The following is a 25,834-nucleotide window of genomic DNA, read 5'->3' on the forward strand; positions in this document are numbered from 1 at the left end:
ACATGATGCATAGAAATCTTGCAGGAGGGGCCTCACCATCGCCCCTGGGACCAAGGCAGGTCAGGAAACAAGGTGTTGTCAAGGTTTGTGCTGGTCTTCTGAAGGAGGGGAGCCATAGTGCTGTGATTGAGGAAAGTGTGACTGGAAAGGGTGGATCCATTGAAGGCTTGGGGGTCTAGGGTTGGCATACACAAGTTAGGTTGTGAGTGTTGGGCCTGTGCTGGTTCCCATTGGTGGCTATGTGGTCATGCCAAGTGGGGGAAGGAAAGGACACCTGCCAGCTTCTTTGTTCTTGGAGAAGTCCCTCAGTGAACGCTGCCCCTCCAGACATGCTCTGAGATTAGTAAATAACTCTTCTTCTAGTCTGCCCCAGATGTTTATCAAACTACTGCTTCTGTGCCGTATCTCTGTGGGCTTTCTGTAGTGTTGTCTCTTTAAAAGCAGAGACTCAGCTTCTTACGGCCTCTGGACTCTCCCAGAACTGAGCAACTTATTTTTAAAATTCCAGATTTTAAGTCATGCTAGTTGTCAGTACTCATGAAAGTTGGCCACTCATTCTAGTTTTCAAAGCCAACTGTTATGGGGAGGATTTGTCTTTCTCATGTGGGCTTCCCAGTGTAATAGTCTGTTTCTCTCCCTTCTCTGTGCCTGATGCTCTCTCCCTCCTGTGGGCAGACTTTTGTCTGTTTAGCTTCATACCACATTGCTGCTCTCCTACTCTCTTTGATGTGGCCTTCTCTCTACATTTAGTTGTGGAGTTTGTTCTGCCCATCTTGTTTTCTGGATTATTATCTCATTGTATGGAGTTATCTCTGTGTTCTCTCATTATATTCATGTGACAAAAAGGTGAGCTTAATGTTCTCTTACTCTACCATCTTCCCAGCCTCTTATCTCTTTTTAATGAAAGCCATTCTAAGAGGTATGAGGTAATTATATAGTTCACTATAGCCCATTATGGTTTCAGATTTTCATTTTCCTGGTGATTATTGATGTTGACAATTTTCTTTTTCCTATTGACCATTTGTATGTCTTTGTGAAAATGTCTGTTCAGGTCTTCTGTCCAGTTTTAAAAAAATTTTGCTTTTGATTTTTATGTATTCCTTGCATATTTTGGATATTAACCTCTTACCTAAAATATGGTTTGCAAATATTTTCTCTCATTATATGTGTTGCTTCTTCATTCTCTTGTTTCTTTTGCTACATAGTAGCTTTTTAGTTGATGTAGTCCCACCTGTTTGTTTATATTTGCCTTTGTTACTTGTGTTGTTGATGCCATACGCAAAATTGCCAAGATCAATGTAAAGGAGATTTTTGCCTGTTTTCTTGTAGTATTTCTTTTGTGGTTTTAGGTCTTAAATTTAAGCCTTTAATACAGTACATTTCATGTTAATTTTCCTGAATGATATGGGATAGGGTTTCAGTTTCACTGTTTTTTTTGCATGTGGATATCCATTTCTGTACAGAGAAAACAATACATTTATTGAAGAGCCTGTCATTTCCCTGTTGTATATTCTGGGCTCCCTTGTCAAATATCAGTTGACTGTATATGTGTGGGTTTATTTCTGGGCTCTTGATTCTGTTTCATTGGTATGTATCTATTTTTATGTTAGAATCATATTGGTTAGCTTTCTAATACAGTTTGAAATTAGGAAGTGTAATGCCTCCAGTTTTAGCCTTATTTCTATGGTTACTTGGTGTCTTTTGTGGTTCCATACAAATTTTAGGATTTTTTTCTATTTATATAAAAAATGGAATTTTGATAGGAATTGCAATAAATTTATGCATAGCTTTGGGTAGTATGGACATTTTAACAGTATTAATTCTTCCAGTCCATGAATATAGGATATCTTTCTATTTGTGTTTTCAATTTCTTTCATCAATATGTTATAGTTTTTATTTTACAGATCTTTCACCTCCTTAGTTAAATTTATTCCTTAGTATTTTATTGTTGTTATTGTTGTTGTTGTTAAATTTATTCCTTAGTATTTTGTTGTTGTTGTTGTTGTTGTTAAATTTATTCCTTAGTATTTTGTGGTTGTTGTGTCGCTAGTACTATAGGTGGGTTTGTTTTCTTTATTACTCTTTCTGATCTTTTGCTGTTAATGTATAGAAATGAAACTGATTTTTGTATGCTGATTTTGTATCCTGAAACTTTACTAAATTCATTTATTCTGAAGTTTTTTTGTGTTATCTTTAAGGTTTTTTATGTATAATTTTATGTCATTTGCAAACAGAGATAATTGTACTTCTTCCTTTATGATTCACGTGTCTTTTATTTCTCTTTCTTGCTCTTTCTAGGACTTCTAGTACTATTTTGAATGGCATGGTGAGAGTGGGCACTGTTGTTCTCCTGATTTTATTTATTATTATTTTTTAAAGTTTATTCATTTATTTTTGAGAGAGAGTAAAAAGAGAGTGCAGGCATGGGAAGGGCAGAAAGCAAGGGAGAGAGAGAGAATCCCAGGAAGGCTCCACACTGTCAGTGCAGAGCCAGATGTGGGGTCAATCTCACAGGCCATGACATAATTATCTGAGCCAAAATCAAGAGCCAGTCACTTAACTGACTGAGCCACCCAAGGTACCATCTCTTGATTTTAGAGGAAAAGCTTCCAACTTCTTTCAACAAGTATGATGTTAGCTGTGGGCTTGTGATATATGGACTTTTTTATATTAAGGTATGTTCTTTCTATACCCAACTTATTGGGAGCTTTTTTCATGTATGGATGTTGAGTTTTGTCAAATGGTTTTTTCTTCATCTTCTCGAGAATTATATGATTTTTATCTTTCATTTGTTAATGTGGTGTACCATATTTACTTATGTATGTTGGACCATCCTTGCATCTCAAGGATTAATCCTACTTAGTCTTGGTGTCTGATTCATTTTGTGTGCTGTTGAATAGGTTTGGTAATATTTTGGAGAGAATTTTTGCATCTATGTTCATCAGCAATGTTGGCCTATAATTTTCATTTCCTGTACTGCCCTTATCTGGATTTGGTATGAATAAGGTTGACCTTGTAAACTGAGTTTGAGAGTGTTGTCTCCTCTTAATTTTTTTTTAGAAGACTTTGAAAAAGATTGGCATTACTTCTTTAAATGTTCTGTGGAACTATCTGGTCCTGGGTTTTTCTTTGTTGGGAGGTTTTGATTATTGCCTCAATCTCTGTAGCCATTGTTTAGATTTTCTGTTTCTTCATGGCTTATTCTTGGTAGGTTTCATCTTTCTAGGAATTTATACATTGCTTTTAGGTTATCCAATTATTGTTGTATAGTTGTTCATAGTAGCTTCTTATGATTCTGTGGGATCATGTCTAACGTCTTATCTTTCATTTATGTTTATTTCCCCTTTTTTTCTTGATTGATCTAGCTAAAGATTTATTTTGTTTATCCCTCCAAAGACAAAAATGGCTCTTAGTTTTATTGATTTTTTTCAGTAAAAATTTTTTAAAAATCTCTTTAGTCTTTATTTTAGTTATTTCCTCCCTGATTTTTATAATTTCCTTTCTTTCCCCTGCTAACTTGGGCTTAGTTTGGTTTTTTTTTTCCTAATTCCTTTTGCTGTAAAATGGTTGTTTATTTAAGATCTTTTTTTTTCTTATTTTAGACATTTGTTGCTATAAACTTTCCTTGTAGAACTGCTTTTCTTACATCCCATAAGTTTTGATGTGCTTTATTTTCACTTCTATTTGTTTCAAGATACTTTGATTTTCCTTTTGATTTCTTCTTTGATCCATTGATTATGTAAGATTGCACGTATGTATGTTTTAAGTTTTTTTTAAAGTTTATTTATTTTGTGACAGAGAGAGCAGGGAAGGGGTTAAGAAAGAAGGAGAGAGAGAAAATCCCAAGCAGTCACTGTACTGTCAGTGCAGAGCTCAATGTGGGGCTCAAACTCACAAACCGTGAGATCATGGCCTGAGCTAAAATCAAGAGTCAGATGCTTTACTAACTGAGCCACCCAGGCATCCCACAAGATTGCGTTGTTTAATTTCTACATGTTAGTGAATTTTTCAGCTTTCCTCCTGTTACTGATTTTTAGTGTAATACCACTGTGGTCAGAGAGATACTACAAATTGTTTCAGTCTTCTTGCTTTGTGTTCCAGCATATGATATATCCTGGAGAATGTTTTGTATGCACTTGAAACAAAAATGTGTATTCTGGTCTCTTGAATGCAATGTTCTTTATATGTCTGTTAGGTCGATTTAAGCTGTAGTGTTATTTATGTCCACTGTTTCCTTATTAATTCTGTCTAGATGATTTCTCTAATGTTGAAAATGGGGAATTTAAGTCTCTTACTATTATTGTGTTCCCTTTTATTTTTCCCTCTAGTTCTGATAATATTTGCTTTAACTATTTCAATGCTTCAGTGATGGTACATACATATTTATAATTGTTATATCCTCTTGATGAATTGACCCCCTTATTACTACATTGTGACTTTTTCCTCTTGCCACTGATTTTGACTAAAAGTCTTTTATCTGACAGTATATTTTGGGTTACATTTGCATGGAATGTCTTTTTTCATCCTTTCAGTTTCAGCCTATGTGTATCTGTAAATCTAAAGAGAGCCTTTTGCAGACTGCACATCACTGGATCTTGTTTTTTATCCATTTAGGCACTTTGTGTCCTTTGATTGGAGAATTCGTGTTTTTACATTTAAATAATTGATAGGTATGTACTTGCTATTGCCATTTTAAAAATTGTTTTCTGAATTTGTAATTCCTTTGTTCCTTTGTTCTTTTTTCTCTCTTAATTTATGTTATTTTTGTATAGATTTTAATGTTCTTTAATTCTGTTCACATTATCTTTTATGTAACAACTATAGATTTTTATTTTCTTTTTGGGTACCATAAGACTTCTGTAAAACACCTTAGAGATATAACAGTCTACTTTAAGCTGATAACAGCTCACTTTTAATCACATACAAAAACTCTACACTTTTATTTTGCCTCCCCCAACAATTTATGGTATTGTTGCCACATTTTACATCTTTACATATTGTGCTTCCATTAACCAATTATTGTAGCTACAGTCCTTTAAATATTATCCTTAGTTTTTATAATAGAGGTAAAAGTGATTTTTATGCCACCATTAAAATACTAGGGTATTCTGAATTTAACTATGTATTTATTTACTCTTATCAGTGAGTTTTATACTTTTATGTTTTTATGTTGTTACATAGTGTCCTTTCATTTCAGCTTGAATCCCCTTTCATGTTTTTTGTAACAGCAAGTTTAGTGGTAATGAACTCCCTTAGCCATTGTTTGTTTGGGAATGTCTTTATTGTTCCTTCATTTCTGAAGGACTGTTTGGCTGGGTGTAGTGTTCTTGATTGGCAGTCTTTTTTCTTTCATTACTTTGAATATAACATCCACTACTTTCTGGCCTGCAAGATTTCTGCAGAGAAATCCACTGATAGACTTATGTGAGTTTCTTTTATATGTGACAAGTTGCTTTTCTCTTGTTGTTTTCAAAATTATCTTCATGTCTTTGACTTTAAACACTTTGATTATAATGTTTCTCAGAGTAATTTTTGGGTTGATCTTGCTTGGGTTCCTTTAAAATTTAAAAAAAAAATTTAGTTTTGAGAGACAGAATGAGAGCAGGGGAGGGCAGAGAGAGAGTGGGAGACACAGAATTTGAAGCAGGCTCCAGGCTCTGAGCTGTTAGTTTGGTGCCTAACATGGGCTTGAACTCACAAACTAGATAATGACCTGAGCTGAAGTCAGATGCTTAAGTGAGTGGGCCACCAAGGTGCCCCATGGGTCCCTTTGAACTTCCTGTACCTGAATGTCCATGTCTTTTTCACAATTTGAGAAGTTTTCAGCTACTTTCCTAATAATCTCTCTGTTTCTTTCTCTCCTTCTCTGGGACTCTCATGATGCAAATATCAATTTGCTTGATGGCATCCCACAATTTACTTAGGCTCTCTTCACTCTTTCCTTTTTTTGTTCTTTTAACTGGCTAATTTCAGATGATTTGTTTTTGAGTTTTCTAATCCTTTTGTATGATCAGGCCTGTTATTGAAGCTATGTTTTGAATTTTTTATTTCTGGCATTGTATTCTTGAGCTCTAGGATTTCTGTTTGGTTCTTTTTTTTTATAGTTTCTATTTATTTAATGCATTTTGTTAATAAATTGTTTTTCTGATTTTGTTTAGTTGTTTGTGTTCTTTTGCATTTTCATTCAGTTTTTAAAAAGATGATTATTTTGAATTCTTTGCTGGGCAAATCATAGATCTCCATTTTTCCCATGTCCATTACTGGAGTGCTATCAGTGTTCTTTGGTGGTGTCATATATGTTTAATTCTTCATGATCCATGGTTCCTTGCATTGGTGTATGTGCATTTTCAGGAACAAATGCCTCTTTTGGTTTTTATAGAATGGAAGGTTAAGACCTTCTTTTTTCTGTTCCCTGGACTGCTACTATTATCTCTAGAATCACAGTTGTGCTGGGTTGGAACCAGTTACAAGGCTATCACTAGACATCCAGGAGAACCTGTCTTTGGGTTCATTACCAGGGATTAGGCTAATGTGGATCACTTCTGGTCCCTAGGTGCATACTACTGCCTCTAGTACTTTGTCATTAGGGTGGTACTGGACAAGGCTTCAGGTGTGGCTCCTATTATCAGGTTAATAGGCAATGAGCTTATTATCAGGTAAATGGTAGGTGTGGCTCCCATCAGATCCCTGAGAGAACTGTTGCCTAGTTACTTGATGGCTTTCTAGGTAGGCAGGATTGACCCTGAACTGTACCTAAGAGGTTCTGGAACTGAGCCTCAGGGCTGTTTCACAATCCACAAGCAAGATTAAGGTTCTCAGACCTGGCTCTGTGGACAGGGGTAGGCACGTCTCCCTCCAGGTCACTGGATAGGCTGAATTGCTCTCTGACTATTGCTAAAGAAGCTCAAGTTGAATATAGATCCTTTTCAGGATCTTTTGAAGTACAGTTGTATCTCTTACCAAATCCTTGTACCTGTAAGACTGCTCAAGGGTTGAGACTGGGAATGTCTCCTGTCAGCTCCCTATGACAGCAGTACTATTCACAGACTGCAGTTGGAGGGGTTGGAACTGAATATAAGGCCCTTTCTAAGCCATCAGGGTTGAAGGGAAGAATGTTTTCCACTGGGAGCCTGGATCCTCAGGATTCCTGGCTGGCTGTGACTATGAGGAGGCTGGGATCATGTATAGGCTTTTTCAGGATCTTCGGGAGTGCAGCTGGTAGTGACTGCAGCCTGGACCCCTTGCCAGCAGGCCTACTGTGGACTGTGGCTAGAAAGGGCCTGGAATAGAGTATGGGGTTCTTTCCAGACCTTCACATGCATAGATGGGAATGTCTTCCCCAGACCCTCAGGACTGCTGGCTGACTGGCAGACTGTTGCTGTGAGGAAGATAGGTCCCTTTCAGGATCTCTAGGGACACAGACAAGAGTGTCTCCAACAGGGTCACTGTGTCAGCAAGATTGTTCCTAGACTGTAGCTGAGAAGGTCTAGAGTCTAGTTACAAGGTTGTTTCAGAATCTATGGTCTGCTTGAATTGATGCGCTTCCCTCAAGTGGCTCCTGCTCTGTAGCCAAGAGGAGCTAGAGCTGGTTCAAAGACCACTTCCAGTCCACAACTGAAATAAGGTCTGTTTGACTACCACCTGATGCTTGCGTGGGAGTGACTCTTCCAGGTCTCACATTTTGGTGACTGACCCCAAGTTGAATGGGGCTATAGCTGGGTCTGAGGGCGTACAGAGCTATTTCTATTTCTGTAGTTGAGACTATAGTCAGTAAATCAGTTGCCTGGGGTAAGCCTGCACTGGGGTTCACAGCTTCCTATCTGGATCTAGAAGCTCCCCAGAAGGCACTTTTGTCTGTGCATGGATGCCAAATTATTACTTTCAAGAAGGGCATTTGTGCAAGAGATGTCCTATTTGGCCATATAGTTGTCCTGTGTTATATAATGTTATTTGCATCAACTGAGATATTTTGACTCTATTTACAAAAATAAGGATAACTAAAAAGCAAAACATTAGATGCTAAGTTTCTTCTTTACTAATTAATATTAGTACTAAGTAAAATGTTAGAACCTTGACATTTATTATATTAGACTTGGGAGACCTGGCGTTGATTGTTATTGCCAACACGAAAGTGGTGCAGCTGTCCTGCAGCTCCAGTTCTTGATCAATGAGGTAAGGATTTTCTTGACTATCACAGAGACATACATATATGCACTGCATTAGTTGATGTGATCTTTTTTGTATTATGATATGTAAAATATATTATTTTTACTTACATAGCTTATATCTTACATATTCTAAATGCTTAAAGATATACATGTATGAAATATTATTCATGGTCACTTTTTTTGTTTTTTTTTAATGTTTATTTTATTTTTGTGTGAGAGACAGAGCATGAGTGGGGGAGGAGCAGAGAGAGAAGGAGATAGAAAATTCAAAACAGGTTTCAGGCTCTGAGCTGTCAGCACAGAGCTGAATGGACGCAGGGCTCAAACTCACGAACTGCAAGATCATGACCTGAGCTGAAGTCGATCTTTAACTGACAGAGCCACTGAGGTGTCCCTCACATTTCTTAAAAAAGAACACTTCAGTGCTCACTTTGGTAGCACACATACTAAATTTGTAATGATACAGAGAAGATTAATATGGCCCCTGCACAAGGAAGACACGCAAATTTATAAGACTATTTTAGTATTGTCAATTTATTGTATTTTAAAGAAAAAAGATTGTACCAGAAGAATCTGTTGTTATTATGCAGCATAATTTACACAGCATTTAAATTTTTTAAAATTACTGAAACTGATTGCTTCTTTGATCACTAAATTTTTTTCTGCATGCTAACTTAAATTTTATAATTCAGCTCTAACTTCATGTTTTTCCTTTATCTTTCATGAAATAATCTTTTCAGTTATTTACCTATGGGTTCTGCTATCTGTATATATACTTATATGTATTTATTGGTACATGTATGCATTTGTATTTATTTATATTTCCATAGGTATTATGACAATTGACTCCCTACTCTATTCCTATTTTATAGATCTATGGTGATGAAAAGCCTCCTAAAGACAAAGTATGTAATAATAAAGCTCAGAAAGGTTGCAGATCTTTTATTGGTTGAAGGCTTCTTAAAGCCTTCTAGACTCATATTTTTACTCATATTTTAAGTTGGTCATTGAGTCTTTTAGAGTTGTGTTTGGTTATGTGAGCCAGTCAATGCAAAAATTCTTTAAGAATATGTGCCATACTGGGGTGCCTGGGTGGTTCAGTCAGTTAAGCATCCAACTCTTGGTATCTTCTCAGGTTCTGATCTGGTGGTCGTGAGATTGAGTCCTGCTGCTTGGGATTTTCTCTCTCCCTCTCTTTCTGTCCCTTCCGCACTCATGAATGTGCTCTCTCTCAAAAAAAAAAAAAAAAAAAAAAAAAAAAGCACTTGTGCCTTACTAAATTCAGGCACTTAGCAGATTGAACTCAGTGCCTTGAGAAAAAAAATGAATTACTGCTGGTTGTTTTCTTATAACACGAATGATGATTTTAATCAATATCTCCTTATACTTGCATATATTTTCTTCTAAGAATTTTATAATCATAAACATGGGTAAATGGCTCATAGAGCTTTGTATCAGAAATACTTAAGGCATGAAAATTTTGTGATATTGGCAAATGTTCACCAAATCTTTCTCAGAAGGCAGTAAGATTCTCCTTATTTACAAATCTAGCATATTTTACCATGTAGTCATACTTGCTATAGGATACCACAATGAGAGAAGGAGATAATGAAGAAAAGGGACATTTAAAAAATTTTATTGTAATACTTATCATTAGTATTTATTTATAGTCTCAGTGTTACTCTAACTCTTTGTGGAGAGATCTCAGCCTTTTACCTTCTACATGGCTGTGCAGTAGGTATAACTTATTTCTAGATGATTTTCTTTCATTTTGATCCTCTGAGAATCATCTTGAAGTCATTAAGTTTGCCTCTGTGCTATATAACTAAGTAAAAAGAAAGCTTTCAGTTTACATCATGTAGCCAGAACTAGCTACCCTGATCCATCTTACACTCAGCTTCTTTACCTTTTTCCAAACTTCCTAGTCTGATCTCATGGCTGGTGTTTTTATTTGTTTTTAATCTTTTCACAAATTTTTATTACTTGTGCTTCTTATAGATTCACTATAAGCCCTAGACACCTACTGATGTGCTTACTTTCATGTGTCTTATAATCTTTATTGGTTGTGTTATGCTCAGTGGTACTATGCATGTCCTTCCAAAATGATAAATTGCCTCCTATTTTTGTCATAGAATTAATAATTCTATATCTTCCTTCCTAGATTTATTTGGTTATTACATTGATATTGAGCATATGCTGCTTTATTTTAATTACATTGCCTTTGGCATATTGTATCTTTTGTATAGCCTGTAACTATTTATAAAAATTTTATTAATTTAATATATCATATTCTATCCTTACTCTACTCTAAGTGTATTTCCATTGTCCATAGAGAGGAGATCAGTATTCTGTATCTAAAAAAATAGCTTATCAAGCACTTGACAGCGATCCTAATAACATACGAGTTTGTATATAAGAAACATTTGGAGACAGTTTATAAATTAAACTAGCAAACAAACATAAAAATCCTCAAGGCATGTAAACAGTACATTTTATTGCATGGAATATAATTATGAGTTCATGTTAAAAATATATGAGTGTGTATACTACTTTTAATCATGTGTATTTATATACTAATATATAAATGTGCAAATTATACACAGTTTAAACATATTTTAATAGATATGTTCTTGGATGAGGATTGATATTTCAAAAGCTATTTTTTGAGCCTAAAATCACAGGTATACAATATGAAGAGAAGCATGATAGGATACATGACCATTTTTGTCTTAGGAATCTAAATGTTTTTCTATAACAATTTCTATCTTTTCTCCTTTAACTCCTAATAAATAAAATCTGATCATCTAAATGGGATAATCTTATTGATATCTATGGTTGATATTATACACTATGAAAGGTTACTTGTAACAGAGTACTTTGGAAAAAATGAAAAGAATTTTAGGTATCTCAGGGTATGATAATTCTGTAAGATCTTTTTCATAGAATGCATCCAATACTCTAGAGTGCCTTCAGGCTTTGTCTAGGGCAAGCATTGACATTTTCAGCTGGGAAACCCATAATGGTAAAAGTTCTGACATAGTTTAAGATGTTCCTAACTAAAGTAAAGCTACCTGGTATGTGTGTGAATAGTAGAAACAATAAAATAAAACTTAGTTTTTCCAAAAAAAATACAAAAAACATTTTTAAAGGGTTTTTGTTTTAGTGTTTTTTTATTTACTTTGAGAGAGAGAGAGAGAGAGAGAGAGAGAGAGAGAGAGAGCGAGCATGAGCAGGAGAGGGGTAGAGAGAAGGAGAGAGAGATCCCAAGTAGACTCTTTACTGTCAGCACAAAGCCTAATGCGGGGTTCAATATCATGACTGCAGGATCATGACCTGAGCCAAAATCTAGAGTTAGACACTTATTGAGCCACCCAGATGTCCCTACAAAAATTTTTTAGTATTCATAAAGATGTTGCAATAAGTATTTCTCTCCAGTGGTAAATGTATATTCCTTGAGCTAGTCATCCTGACCCATCTATATGCTATATGTTCACTTGCTTCTCCTACTCAGCATTCTTAGCCTTTCTGATTGAAGTATGTACAATTGTTCTTCTTTACATTTCTAAGTTATATAGATACAAATAACTCTTAACGTAGTACAAAATTTAGTAAATTAGCTTATTGTTTTTGCCTAGCAAAAAAACTCTTAAGGAAGTCACTTACTTACTTTGTCTTCTTTTTGTTTCAGGGTGCCTTGGTTAGTGCGAGTTCAGATGATACACTTCATTTGTGGAACCTTAGACAAAAAAGGCCTGCTATTCTTCATTCTCTTAAATTTAACCGAGAACGGTAAGAATGTCTGAGTTAAACAATTTCTTGATGTATGAAAAAAGTATTTCCTGAGAAGTTTCAGATTAACCTTGAAAGACTATTTTTGTCATAATCTTCATTTTTAGAAATAATTTAATATTATCCTTGCTTTTATAGTAGTTTATTTCAAAGAAAATTAATAACTGATATAGATTCAATCATATACTAATGGGGAACTCCTAACATTTGTGTTCTTCTCACTATAAACTGGCACTACTGCAATGATGTGTTCTTTTTTTTAGGCCAGGGTGCTGAAAACTCAGAGACTAAAATTTGAAAGTCAACTAAATACTAACTGTATTTTTATACCTTTTGATCATGGCATTTTCAGTCTTTTGCTTAAATGTTTTACATGAAAAAAAACCAGGACAAAGTTTTAGATTCCAAAAATATTGGTACTAAGCGTTGTACTACACATCCAAGCTTAATGTTTTCAAAGATGGTAATTTGATCAGAATTTAGGTTCCCGCACTTTAAAATGAAATATTAATAATCCAAAAGAGAAAAATGAATGGAAATAGGAAAAGCAACTAGATTTTATTTCTAACTACCAAATTTTAATGTTTCTAATGTTGGATTCAATGAGACCTGAAACATAATTCACATTTACTCAACTGATAATCCATCTGGAGTTAAAGTAAAATTTGTACTTCATTATCTGTCTCTATAACTATAAAATAACCTGATATTTGCTTATTATTTGGAAAACAATCTAACTCTTTGCAGTGAATGAAAAGGGTCATCACAGGAAAATTTGATGTTAATGAAAGGAAAAGAAATCCCTAAGAAGTAAATTTACACAGATTAGCAAGTACTATTCAAATTGAGGTAGGTGAATAATGGAGGCAGGTAGTCACTGCTGAGAACTCAAGATAGTACTTACATTGTTGAATAATAATACTTTAATACATAATCGTCACTATATGAGCACAGCTTAATGAAGTGAATCTGTTTTTATAGCTTGTGAGAAGGATGGCAGTTATGCAGACTTTTTTTTTGCCTGAAACTTTTTCTGCTTGTACGCATACTATACTACTTAATTAATTATTCCTCAGTATTTTGAGTAATATTCATGAGTATTATGACTGCAGTATTTTATGATTCATCATCAATGGAAAATTTTACTCTATCCAGTATATTTTGAGAGGAGAGATTTTATATTTTAGATGCTTGCTAAAACTAAATAAAATTTCTTTATTTAGATAAGATCTAATTTTGGTTATTTTATCTTATATTTTAAAGTAAATATTACAACAGAAGTTTCAGGATATTGAAAAATTTAAAGATCAGTCAAGAGTTGTTATACCGTCTCTGTGTTTTTACCACTAAAAATGTCATGTACTCAGATATTGACATACTGATTTTATCTTTCACTGTAAGATTTTGTTTGTTTCTTTCAATGGTTTGAGTAGATCTGGCCCTATACTTCTGTGTAGATGGACAGAATAGGTTTTCCCCTTACAGTTGGAATGTTGACGGAAATGTTCTGGCCCCTAATGGCCCTTTGTGGGGTGGGGTAAGAAATGATGTGATGATTTCCAATTATACTTTTATTATCTCAATTGCTGTAGATTCGATTGTTAGGAACATAAAAGAGCAAGCTCACAGATTTTGGACAAGTTTAAACCATAGGAATTGTATGGGCATTGCTTATTTTAATGCTGACAACAATGTGATATCTATATGTTTGACAAAGATAAATTCATTATCTTGAATGTGAAAATAAATTATCTTGACTTGAAATAACCATTAACTATCACATTCTACTGTAGAGGGGGGAAATCCATGATAAATAGGAGCCTTAAGACTATAAAGGAGAATTTAACCAAGCACTTTTTGGAACTCTAAACCTGCTTAAATTAGCCATTTAACTATGTAAACTTCTATATATTCTTATGCATGTGCCAAATATATATTTAATTTATTTTATGCTATACATTTTAGGTTATTTTTTTTACTATGGCACCTTCAACCTTTGGCTTTATGAAGGCTAGGTTCAGATATTTCATCTGCTTCTGGGAAATGATCCTTGGATTCTTTTAAAATATGATTTTAAAGCTAAATATGGGAGAGCAACTGTTTTGATTTCTGTGATGCATGATCTGAAAATGAATAAAATAAGCATTCATATTTTAGGCACATTAATAGTTCTTGCTATCACTGATCATAAATGGTATAATGTTGGGGAAAGCACAGAGTTGTTTTACATGGTTTTCAAGTAAAATTCAATAGGTAGACTATGACATTAAGATGCTAAATTATTTGTACTTATTATGTTGGAGTTTATTTTTTCTATCTGTGGTGTTCTGCTAATTAACATAATCAGAGTAGTTTTAAGGAATATTAGCTAAGATGCAGGGAAGTAATAATTTAAGAACCCTATAATTTATGAAATATCTAGCAAACTTGATCCATCAGAGTTGGCTTTTGGAGAAGTTTGTACCCCCAATTTGAAATATAGTATTGCATTATAAAGGTAATTTGAATTATGTTCATTTAAAAATTTTCTTGAATAATTAACATATTTAGCTGATTTAACATTCAAAAGATGTAGTTGTATATGTGAAGGATCTATCTTCACTCTTCTTCCTTGGCCATTTAGTTCCCGTCAGTGGAGGCGAGCAGTGTTACTTATTCATTTATTATATCTTTCCATTATGTACACATATAGGCAAATATATATAACAGAATTTTCTTCCTAATGTATATATAAGCAAAAAATACATATTTCTGTTAAATTATAGCATGTTATACAGTTTTGTATTTTCTTCACTCTTTATAATTTATTCTAAAGATTATTCCTTATCAGTACAATCTTTCTTATTTCATTTATTTATTTTTTGGTATGTATGTAAATGTTACGAGGAAGTTGTGTAGGGGTGCCTGGCTGGCTCAGTTAGTGGGCACATGACTCTTGATCTCAGTGTTGTGGGTTCGAGCCCCTTGTTGGGTATAGAGATTATTTAAAAATAAAATCTGAAAACACACATATTGGGGTGCCTGTATGGCTCAGTGGGTTAAGCATCCCATTCTTGATTTTGGCTCAGGTCATGATCTCACTGTTGGTGGGATTAGGCCCCATGTCAGGCTCTGCACTGACAGCATGGAGCCTGCCTGGGATTGTCTGTCTGTCTGTCTGTCTCTTTTTCTTTCTCTCTCTCTCTGCGCCTCTCCCCCACTTGTTCACATGAGCATGTGCTTGCTCTCACTCTCTCTCTCTCTCAGTAAATAAATAAACATTTTAAAAAGCCACATTAAAAAAGCTAAGTAAATGTTAAGTGCACACATGAAATAATTTTATACCCATGCAACAAACACAAAAAACAAGAAACGTAAAATTACTAGAACTATGGAAATTCGCCCCCTACTCTGTTTTATCTTTCATTTACTAACCCCAGTTATAATACTATCCTGATTTCAAACACTATAGATTAGTTTTGCCTGTTGTTTGGGCAATTATAAAAGTGATACTATACATATATACTTGTTTATGGTTAGCTTCTTTTGCTCAATGTTATATTTGCAAATTTCATTCAGGTTGCATGTAGCTATAGTTGATTACTTTCACTATTATGTAGTATTCAACTTAGTGAATATTCTTCAATTTGATTAACATTCTATTTTAATTCACTTGCTTAAATTTAACTTTTGTGTTTCATCTTAAATTTTAGAAATAGCTTGTCAAATTCCACAAACACATTTTCTGATATTTTGATTTGACATACTGATCTGAAAAGATACATGGACGCTTATATTCACTGTAATGTTTATAAAAGCCAAACTATGAACGCAACCTCAGTGTCCATCAACAATGAATGGAGAAAGATGTGGTATATATACACACACACAATAGAATATTGCTGAGCCATAAAAAGAAAAAAATCTTATCATTTGTGATAGCATGGATGGACCTAGAGGGTGTTATACTAAGTCAAATAAGTCAAAGACAAATATGTTATCACTTACATATGAAATATAAAAGACAAAACAAAACAGAAATAGACTGAATAATAGAACAAACTAGGGGTTGCCAGGGAAGGGGGGATGGGCCAAATAGGTAAATGGGATTAAGAGGTACAAACCTCCAGTTACACAGTAAATTTAAACAAAAGAAATATTTTGAATCCATAGATTCCTTTGAGGAGAACTAACATATGCCATGAAGATGGGGGATGATAATATTGATTCATTCGGTTGATGAACATGGCATATATTATATCCCTCCATTTCCTTAGGTCTTCTTTGATTTCTCTAAATAACCTTTATAAATTTCTCTGAGGAGGTCTTTCACATTTTTGTTAGGTTTAGTCATAAATTTTTTTTAATTCTAGTATAGTTAACATATAATGTAATATTAGTTTCAGGTATACAATATAATGACTCAACAATTGCATACATTACCAGGTGTTCATCACAAGTGCACTCCTTAATACCCTTCTTCTATTTCATCTATCCCCCTTTCTACCTCCCTTCTGGTAATCATCAGTTCTCTATGGCAAAAATCTATTTCTTAGTTTGTCTTTCTGTTTTTTTTTCCTTTGTGCATTTGTTTTGTTTCTTTTTAAAAAATGTTTATTTATTATGAGACAGAGACAGAGAGAGAGAGACCGAGCATGAATGAGAGAGGAAGGGACGAGATACAAGGCAAGAGAGAATCCTCAAGCTAACTCCATGTTGTCGGCACAGAGTGCAATGTGGGGCCCAACTCCATGAAATGTAAAATCATGACCTGAGTCAAAATCAAGAATTGGATGCTAAACTGACTGCCCAGTTGAGGCGCCCCTTGATTGTTTGTTAAATTCATATATGAGTGAGTGAAATCACATGGTATTTGTCTTCCTCTGGCTGACATATTTCACTTAGCATAATACTCTCTAATTCCATCCATGTCATTGAAAACAGCATAATTTCATTCTTTTTTTATGGCTAATATTCAATTGTAGGTATATATATCACCACATCCATTCATTGGTTGATGGACACTTGGGCTAATTGCATAATTAGGCTATTGTAGATAATGCTGGAAAAAACATGGGGTTTCACGTATCCTTTATGAATTAGTATTTTTGTATCCTTTCGGTAAAACCTCATAATGCAATTGCTGAATCTTAGGGTAGTTCTATCTTTAACTTTTTGAGGAATCCTCATACCATTTTTTACAAAGGCTGCATCAGTTTGCACTTCTACTAACAGTGCAAAAGGATTTCTCTTTCTCCACATCCTCACCAACAGCTGTTGTTTCTTGTGTTGTTCATTTTAGCCATTGTGACAGGTGCGAGGTAATATCTCACTGTAATTTTGATTTGTAATTCCCTGATGAGTGATGTTGAACATCTTTTTGTATGTCTGTTGGTCCTCTATATGTCTTCGTGGAGAAATGTCTATTCATAAATTTGCCCATTTTTAAACTGGATTGTTTGTTTTTGGATGTCAAGTTGTATGAAGTTTTTCTATATTTTAGATAGCTTTTATTGGAGATGTCATTTGTAAATACCTTCTCCCATTCCATAGGTTGCTTTTTAGTTGTGTTGATTGTTTTCTTCACTCTTCAGAAGCTTTTTGTTTTGGTGAAGCCACACTAGTTTAATTTTGCTTTTATTACCCTTGCCTCAGGAAAATATCTAGAAAAATGTTGCTAAGGCCATTGTCAAAGAAAGTATTGCCTGTGTTCTCTTCTAGGATTTTTATGATTTTCTGTCTCAAATATAGGTCTTTAATCCATTTGAGTTAATTTTTGTGGATGGTATAAGAAAGTGGCCTACTTTTATTTTTTTGCACATAGCTGTCCAGTTTTCTCAATACCATTTGTTGAAGAGATTTTTTTCCCCCATTGTATATACTTTGCTCCTTTTTTTGAAGATTTCTTGACCATTTAATTGTGGGTTTATTTCTGTGCTTTCCTGTATGTTTCATTGATCTGTGTCTATTTATGTGCCAGTATGTCATGGTTCTGATTACTATAGTTTGTTGTATAACTTGAAGTCTGGAATTGTGATAACATTGACTTTTAGCTTTCTTTCATGATTTCTTTGGCCTTTTCAGGTATTTTGTGGTTCAATACAAATTTTACTGTTATTTGTTTTAGTCCTGTGAAAAATACTGTTGGAATTTGAAATAGATTACATTAAATGTGTAGATTGCTTTGTGTAGTATAGACATTTTATCAATATTTTTCTTCTAATTCACAAACATGAGTATCTTTTTATTTGTGTTATCTTCAATTTCTTTCATTAGTATTTTATAGTTTTCAAAGTACAGGTCTTTCACTTTGGTTAAGTATACTCCTGATATTTTATTTATTTAATGATTTTTGGTGCAGTTTTAAATGGGATTGTTTTCTTAATTTCTCTTTCTGCTGCTTCATTATTAGTATATAGAAGTGCAACAGATTTCTGTACATTGATTTAATATCATCAACTTTACTAAATACATTTATCAGTTCTAGTTGTCTTTTGGTGCAGTCTTTAGGCTTTTCTATTATATAGTATATGTCATCTGAAATACTTCTTCCTTACCAATTTGAGTACGAGTGGACATCCTTGTGTTATTCTTGATCTTAGGGGAAAAGCTCTTAGTTTTTCCCTATTGAGTATTTCTTCTTTCATTTCCTGGTTGGCCCATTTATTGCTTAGTAGTAGCATGTTATTTAACCTCTATGTATTTTTGTTTTTTTCAATTTTTTCTTGTGGTTGACTTCTAGTTTCATAGCATGTGGTAAGAAAAGATGCAGGTTATGACTTCAGTTTTCTTGAATTTGTTGAGGCTTGTTTTGTGAGCTAATATGTGATTTGTTCTGGAGAATGCTCCATGTGCACTTGAAGAGAATGTATTTTCTGCTGTTTTAGGATGGAATTTTCTGAATATATCTGTTAAATCCATTTGGTCTAATGTGTCATTCAAGGGTACTGTTTCCTTGCTGAGTTTCTGTTTGGATGATATATTCATTGGTGTAAGTGGGATGTTAATGTTCCCTACTATTATTGTATTAGTTCTTTTATTTTGTTATTAACTGTTTTGCATATTTGAATGCTCTCTTGTTGGGCCTGTAAATACTTAAAATTGTATATCTTCTTGTTGGATTGTCACCTTTATGATTGTTTTGTGTCATTTTGTCTCTTGTTACAGTCTTTGTTTTAAAGTCAATTTTGTCTTATATATAATGCTACTCTAGTACTCTAGCTTACTTATGACATCCATTTGCATGATAGATATTTTTCCCTCCCTTCACTTTCAATCTGCAGGTGTTTCTGGTCTGAAATGAGCTGTAATAGGCAGAAAATAGATGGGTCTTGTTTTTTAATACACTCGGTCACCCTGTCTTTTTTTTTTTTTTTTAATACACTCTGTCTTTTGATTGGAGCATTTGGTCCATTTTCATTCAAAGTAATTATTGATAGATATGTATTTATTGTCATTTTGTTACTGCTTTTGTCATTGTTTTTATAGTTTTCCTCTGATCCTTTCTTCTCTTGATCTCTTTTCATGGATTGTTGGCTTGCTTTAGTGACATACTTGTATTCCTTTCTCTTTATTCTTTGCATGTCTGTTAGTGGTTTTGATTTCTGGTTACTATTAGGTTTGTATATAACATTTTCTTGATATAGCAGCCTATGTTATATTGATGGTCACTTAAGTTTGAATCCATTCTTTACTCCAGTCCTACCCATGTATTTAGGTATATGGTGTCATATTTTACAGTCTTTCATTTCTTGAATTCCTTGACTGATTTTTACAGATATACTTATTTTTACCAATTCTGTACTTCCACCTTTTTATACTCTCACTGATATTATTTCCTTTCTATTCAAAGGGTTCCCTTTAATATTTTTGTAGTGCCGGTTTAGTAGTCATGAATTCCTTTAGTTTTTGTTTGTTTGAGAAACTCTTTATCTTTCCTATTTTGAATAACAGCTTTTCTGGGTAGCGAATCCTTGGCTGCAGATTTTTTCCTTTTAGCATTTTGAATATATCATGCCATTCTGTTCCGACCTGCAGAGTTTCTGCTGAAAATCGGCTGATAGTCTTATGGGATTTCCCTAGTATGTTACTCTCTTTTTCTCTTGCTGCTTTCTTTATCACTACCTTGCCATTTAAAAAACTGTCTCCTTGGATTAATTTTGTTGAGGGAATCTCTGTGCCTCTTGGATATGGATTTCTGTTTCCTTCCCCAGATTAGGGAAGTTCTTAGCTATTATTTCTTCCAATAAATTTTCTCTCTGTCCTTCTGGGATCCCTATAATGCGAATGTTACCATACTTGTTGGCGTTGTTGAGTTACCTAAGTCTATTCTCATTTTACATAATTCTTTTTTGTCTCCCTTGTTCAGCTTTATTTCTTTCCATTATTCTGTCCTCCAGGTCATTAATTCATTCCTTTGCTTCCTCGAGCCTGCTGTTTATTCCATCAAGTGTATTTTTAATTTCATTAATTGTGTTCTTTTATCTCTGATTGCTTCTTTTTTATCTCTTTGTTAAGGGTCTAACTGATGTCCACCACTCTTTTCTCAAGTCCAGTGAGTACCTTTATGATCATTACTTTAAATTCTCTCTCTGGCATATTACCCATATCTATTTTGCTTAGGTCTCTTTCTGAAATTTTGTTTTATTCTTTTATTTGAGACATGCTCTTCTGTCTCCTCATTTTGTCTATCTCTCTGTGTCTGTTCCTGTATATTAGGAAAACCAGCTATATTTCCTGTTCTTGAAAGTATTGGCTTGATGAAGAAGAGGTCCTATAGTGCCCTGTAGTGTGTGTTCTGTGTTCCCTAGGACCTGGCAATTCAGGGGTATCTCTTATGTGCGTTGTATGTGCCTTGCTGTTAAGTTCTGGTTTTTATCCTTCATATTAGTCATCTACAGAGGTTCTTTGCCTGTTGTGGGCAGTGTGTGGTCCCAGATGGGTGGGACACGTTTTAAAAAGTGTGCACTGGTTTTGTGAAAGGAGGCCTGTTACTGCCACTACAGCTGAGGTTCAACAAAATGTGCAGGTCAGGAGATAAGGACTTGGTGGGGTTTTTGAAAGGGGAGGAGTCTTACAGCACTGTAACTAAGGAAAGTGGGAAGGACAGATCAGCTGAAGCGCAGGTAGGTGGGGCTTGGTGTAAGCAGGTTAAGTAGCTAGTGTTGGCACCATGCTGGTTCCTGCAAGTGGCCTTGTGTTTTTGCTGGAGGTGGGGGGGGGGGGGCGCGGGAAGAAAGTGTTGCTTGCCAGCTCCTTTGTTACTGGAGGTGTCTTTCATGATCCCTGCCTCTCCAAGCCATTGTCTGAGATGAGTAAATAACTCTCCCTCCTGTCTGTCCCTGGCATTTTTCACACTGTTGCTTCTACACTGTATTTCCACTAGATGTTTGTTGGGCTGTCTCTTTAAAGGCAGGAACTTTATTTCCTGATGCCTTCTGGGCACTTGCAGAGTGAAACTTGCTGATTAAAAAATGTCCAGGCTTTGAGTCTCATTGGTTGCAATAACTCACGAAATTTGTCCCCTCTCACTTTCAAAGCCAAAGGTTATGGGGATTAATCTTCCCTGTGTGGACTCCCCAGTGTGACAATCTGTTTATCACCCTTCTTCATGCCACTGGCTCCTTTTTACCACTATAGATCATGGTTCATTTCACTCCAAATCTGTAACTTTACCTTCCTGCTCTCTTCAATGTAGCCTTTTTTTCTACCTTTGATTGTAGAGTTTATTCTGCCTGTCTTCAGCTCATTTTCTGGGATGTTTATGCTGATGGATTATCTAGTTGCACCTGTAGGACAAGATGAGCTTAGGTTCCTACTTTGCTATCTTCCCATCTTCCAACTATGTGTTATTTATTAGGGTTTTTTAGTTATAAGGCAGAGGACCTGGGAGAAAAGAAGCTATTTTAGCTTGGTCAGAGTTAGACATTCTAATTTAATTATTTTTATTAAATTTTTACAAAATCCAGCTCTGCCTGGGCTGCCCCTTCTTATGCCAAGAGGCATAAAAATTTGATAATTGTATATTCACATGCAGTTATAGTATATAATACAGAGGGATCCCATGTATTTACCCAATGGTAGTGACATCTTTCAAAACTCCTTACCAAGTTTCACCCAATGGTAGTGATATCTTTCAAAACTATAGGAAAAATTCAGAACCAAGATATTCACATTGATTTGGACAAGTGTATAATGACATATATCCATCATCATAATATCCTACAGAGTAGTCACTACCCTAAAAATCCACTATACTCTGCCTATTCATCTCTGCCACTATTTCACCCTACTAACTAACTACTATCTTCTTATTGTCTTCATAGTTTTGCCTTTTCCTGAATGTTATATAGTTAGAATCACACAGTATGTAACCTTTGCAGATTCTTTCACTTAGTAATATGTTTTCATGGATTGATGGCTCATTTCTTTTTACTGCTAAATAATAGTCCCTTATCTGAATGTAGCAGAGTTTATTTATCTGTTCCCCTACTGACTGACATCTTGGTTGCCTCCAAGTTTTGGCAATTTTGAATAAAGCTGCTATAAATATAAACATTTACATGTAGGTGTGGACATATGTTTTTAACTCTTTTGGGTAAATACCAAGGAGTGCAGTTACTAGATCCTATGATAAGAATATGTTTCATTTTTTGAGAAACTGCTGGATTGCCCTATCTTCCAATGTGGCTGCACCATTTTATATTCCCACCAGCGGTGAAAGAGAGTTCCCATTGATCCACATCTTTGCCCGCATTTGGTGTTGTCTGTGTTCCAGATTTGGCCATACTAATAAGTGTGTAGTGGTATCTCTTTCTTGTTTTAATTTGTGTTTCCCTAATGGTGTATGATGTGGAACACCTTTTTATATGCTTTTTTGCCATCTGTATATCTTCCTTGGTGAGATGTCCATTAAGCTCTCTGGCCTTTTTTTTTTTTTTCTGGATTGTTTATTTTTTATTGTTCTTATTGAGTTTGATGAGTTCTTTTTTATTTTAGGGGTGCCTGCGTGGCTCAGTTGGTTAAGTGTCAAACTTTGGCTTAGGTCATGATCTCATGGTTTGTGAGTTTGAGCCCTATGTTGGGCTCTATGTGGATAACAAAGAGCCTGGAGCCTGCTTTGGATTCTGTGTCTCCCTCTCTCTCTGCCCTCTCCTGCTAATGTTCTCTCTCTCTCTCTCTCTCTCTCTCTGTCTGTCTCAAAAATAAGTAAACATAAAAAATGAGTTATTTTTGATTTTGGATAATCATCCTTAATTAAATGTGTCTTGAGCAAATATTTTCTCCCAGTCTGTGGCTTATCTTCTAATTCTCTTGATATTGTCTTTCACAAAGCAGAAGTTTTTTATTTTAATTAAGTCCAGGTTATCAATTATTTCTTTGATTATGTCTTTCGTGTTGCATTACAAAGATGTTACTATATCCAAGGTCACCTAGCTTTGTCCTATGTTATCTTTTAGAAGTTTTGTAGTTTTATGTTTTATGTATAAGTCTGTGATCCATTTGAGTTAATTTTTGTGAAAGGCATAAGGTCTTTGTCTAGATTGAATGTGTTTTTTCATGTGGATGTCCAGTTCAATACAATTATTTAAAGAGAATCTTTGCTCCATTGTATTTCCTTTGATCCTTGTCAAAGATCAATTGACTTTATCTATGGGGGTCTATTTCAAAGTTCACTCTTCTGTTCCTGTCATTGTGGTTTTAATTTACAGTTCCCTCCTAGCTCATTTTGCTGAACAATCTTTTCATGTGTTTAATAGTCATCTGTATTTAAACTGTTCATTGAAATGTCTATTTGTGTCTTTTGCCCATTCTCTATTTGGTTTGTTTTTTAATAGACTAGTTTTTAAGACCAGTCTTAAATTTACAGAATAAATGAAAGATACTATAGACTTTATTGTTAAAAGCCATAATTTATTTGGATTTCCGTAGGTTTTTTTTCTGTTGCAGGATCCAATCCAGGATACCATGTTACATTTAGTTGTTATATCTTCCTAGGCGGTGGACTTTGACAGTTCCTCAGATTTGTTGTTTTTAATAGTTTTTACCATTTGGAGGGCTCCCTGGTCAAACATTTTGTAGGATGCTCTTCTATTGGAACTTGTTGCTTTTCTCATGATTAGACTGTGGGTATGAGTTTTGGGGAAGATTATCATAGAGGTAAAGTGCTCTTTCATCATTTTGAGGGCCCATTGCTATCAATATGATTTAATGCTGTTAATACTGACATGGGGCACTTGGCTGAGGTAGTGTTTGTCAGGTTATTCCACTATAAAGTTACTCTTTCTTCTACTTTTCCATACTGTTTTCTTTGGAGGAAGTTATTATGCACAGCCTACATGTAAAGCGTTGGGATTTATACTATATATCCTTAAGGGCAGGGTATCTTTAGAGATGATTTGGAATTTATTTGCAAAGGAGATTTATCTCTTCCTCACTTATTTATTTATGTATTTATTCATTGAATCAATCAGCCATTTATTTGTAGCAATATGGACTCATAAAATCTTATTTCACACGTTGGGTTGTTGGGTTATAATCTAATTCTAGTTTATTATTTTGTTGCTCTTATTGTTCTAACTTTGATTGTCATATACTCTTTCACTGGCTTCTATGTCCCTTTAGCATACCCCAACATTATAAGCTTTAAGGAATTTTAAACACTTCTTTATTTGCTACTCCAGACTCATATACTTTATGCCCCAGTCCTAGACTCAGCCATTTCTCCATTTTCATTTCATTGTATTAGAAACAAAAATATGGATACTAGTTGCGCTCATTGCTACTAGATCATGGCTCCTTCTAGGCCTGCTCAGCTAACACAACATATTTATATATTGTGTCTATAAAAAATATCTACAAATACTTATAAATATTTGCCTATTTGTATCTATGTTAAGATAAATATGAATTCATCTTGATGTCTCCAACTGTAATTCATTACCATATGGGTCATTCCTCTTCTTGGTTATAAGTTTTCACTCAAACACTGAGAAACTTGGCTCCTACTATCTACTATCCATTTACTTATTTGTTCAATTCCAGCATCCATGTATATTAAAATTGCTAATCCATATCCCTGATTGAAACAACTTTATCAACTAGAATATAGTGTTTATGTGTAATTCTTTTTATCTTTAGTCTTACAGACTACACTCATTTCCATAATTATTTAGGTAACCCTTTTCTTCCCTCACTTTCTTCACTGAAGTTATTTCATACATTTATAATAGCATTACATGATTTTGTTATAGTCTTCATTCCCTCTTGGGATCCTCTGAACTCTGAAAAAGTGATATAGAAATTTGTATACATGAAGGTTCATTCTTTATGCTGTAAACTTGTGTTGATTTTGATGAATGCATACTATCCTGTATTCACCATGACAGTTTCATGAAGAATAGTTTCACTGCCATAAAAATCCTGTGCTTCATATACTCAATCCTCTCCCACTTTCCCTGAGCATCTTGCAACCAATGATGTTATTGCTACCTCTATAGTTTGCCTTTTTTTAAAATTATAGTTTATTGTCAAGTTGGTTTCCATATAACACCCAGTGCTCATCCCAACAAGTGCCCTCCTCCATGCCCATCACCCATTTTCCCTTCTCCCCCACCCACCATCAACCCTCAGTTCTCAGTATTTAAGAGTCTCATAAGGTTTTCCTCACTCTTAACTATTTTTTCCCCATCTCTTCCCCTATGGTGCTCTGTTAAGTTTCTCAAGTTCCACATATGAGTGAAAACATATGGTATCTGTCTTTCTCTGCCTGACTTATTTCACTTAGCATAATACCCTAGAGTTCCATCAACATTGCTACAAATGGTCAGATTTCATTATTTCTCACTGCCATGTAGTATTCCATTGTATATATAAAGCACATCTTCTTGATCCATTCA

At 34.6% G+C, this 25,834-nt stretch overlaps 1 protein-coding gene and 1 non-coding gene across 2 annotated transcripts in view; both read left to right on the top strand.

The window, feature by feature from the left end:
* The window catches only part of STXBP5L (syntaxin binding protein 5 like), a 361,836-nt gene that overhangs the window by 86,613 nt on the left and 249,389 nt on the right, over positions 1 to 25,834 (top strand). Inside the window, exons 4-6 of the mRNA XM_029939407.1 lie at positions 8,091 to 8,172; positions 9,041 to 9,073; positions 11,857 to 11,957. Of these exons, the coding sequence (XP_029795267.1) occupies positions 8,091 to 8,172; positions 9,041 to 9,073; positions 11,857 to 11,957 (216 nt within the window). The remainder of the gene's footprint in view (positions 1 to 8,090; positions 8,173 to 9,040; positions 9,074 to 11,856; positions 11,958 to 25,834) is intronic.
* Positions 8,591 to 8,697, top strand: LOC115293020. The gene has a single exon (XR_003909293.1). It is a non-coding gene; the product is annotated as a U6 spliceosomal RNA (small nuclear RNA).

Source organism: Suricata suricatta, chromosome 5, assembly GCF_006229205.1.
Source record: "Suricata suricatta isolate VVHF042 chromosome 5, meerkat_22Aug2017_6uvM2_HiC, whole genome shotgun sequence".
Classification (NCBI taxonomy): domain Eukaryota; kingdom Metazoa; phylum Chordata; class Mammalia; order Carnivora; family Herpestidae; genus Suricata; species Suricata suricatta.